At 60.3% G+C, this 1,080-nt stretch overlaps 1 protein-coding gene across 1 annotated transcript; it reads right to left on the bottom strand.

The window, feature by feature from the left end:
• Window positions 1-253: 253 nt before the first annotated feature.
• LOC112457035 lies at window positions 254-1,003 on the bottom strand. Its single transcript, XM_025019905.1, has one exon. It carries the CDS (start codon window positions 1,001-1,003, stop codon window positions 254-256), a length of 750 nt encoding a protein of 249 aa, XP_024875673.1.
• Window positions 1,004-1,080: the final 77 nt, after the last annotated feature.

Raw genomic sequence — 1,080 nt, 5'->3', positions numbered from 1 at the left:
GATTGGTGACTCGACAGGCACCACCGCGTGGACTCGCACCCGCTCTTTGGGAAGCTCCTCCGTCTCCGACACGGCTCCGGTAGCGGGCCACGCTGAAGAGTCCTCCTTGAGCCAAGGCGGCCCGTACCACCAGAGAGGATGATTTCCTAACTCGCCGGGAGAGATACCTCGAGAGGCACAGTCCGCTGGATTGTCCCGGCCAGGCACATGATGCCACAGCGCCTCCGGGACCGCCGTTTGAATTGCTGATACCCTATTGGCCACATATGTAGGTCTTCCATCGAGTAGGGTGCCCTCGGATCCAGCCCAGGGCCACCATGGCGTCCGACCAGAGATAAAGAGGCACCTCGGGCAGTTTGAGCGTGACCTTCGTGTGGGCAGCAAGCCGCGCGAGCAGCGCAGCAGCATCGAGCTCAAGTCGAGGCAGAGCCACGGTTTTGAGAGGGGCGACCTTGGTCTTTGCCGCGAGCAAGGTGACCAGCCATGATCCGTCCTGCGCCTGTGCTCGCAAGTAAACCACGGCAGCATAGGCTTTCTCGGAGGCATCGGCAAACCCATGAAGTTCGACGCCGAGTCCTCTGGCGCCTGGATATATTCTCCGAGGGACTCTAATTTGCTCCAGCAATGGGAGCTCCGCCTGGTAAGTCTTCCACTGCAGAGCGTCAGTCTCGCTCAAGGGGTCATCCCAGTCCAGTCCTCTTAGCCAGGTAGCCTGGAACAAGATCTTTGCACTCACTACCACCGGCGCCAGCCAACCGAGCGGATCGAAAAGCCGGACAGTGAGGGACAGCACCGACCTCTTCGTGAAAGACGTCACTAGACTCGTCTTCGTAGCAAAGGAGAAGCTGTCGAGGCAGGGATGCCATTGAAGGCCGAGAGTGGCATGCGACTCTTGCGGTCGCCAAGAGCGGAGCTCGCGCTGCATCCTGTGCTCCGCTGGAACGTCCGTCAGCAAGAACTCCTCGTTGGCCGACCATTTGCGGAGCGGAAAGCCGCCCGCCATACAGAGCTCCGAGAGTTGACGCCGGAGAGTCAGAGCCTTTTCCAGTGTATCCGCGCCCGAGAGTACATCGTCCATGT

The sequence above is a fragment of the Temnothorax curvispinosus genome, unplaced genomic scaffold (genome assembly GCF_003070985.1).
Source record: "Temnothorax curvispinosus isolate PA1 unplaced genomic scaffold, ASM307098v1 QBEX01007430.1, whole genome shotgun sequence".
Taxonomy (NCBI): Eukaryota; Metazoa; Arthropoda; class Insecta; order Hymenoptera; family Formicidae; genus Temnothorax; species Temnothorax curvispinosus.
The sequence above is the reverse complement of the archived record's forward strand: the minus strand, read 5'-3'. Positions and strand labels throughout refer to the sequence as shown.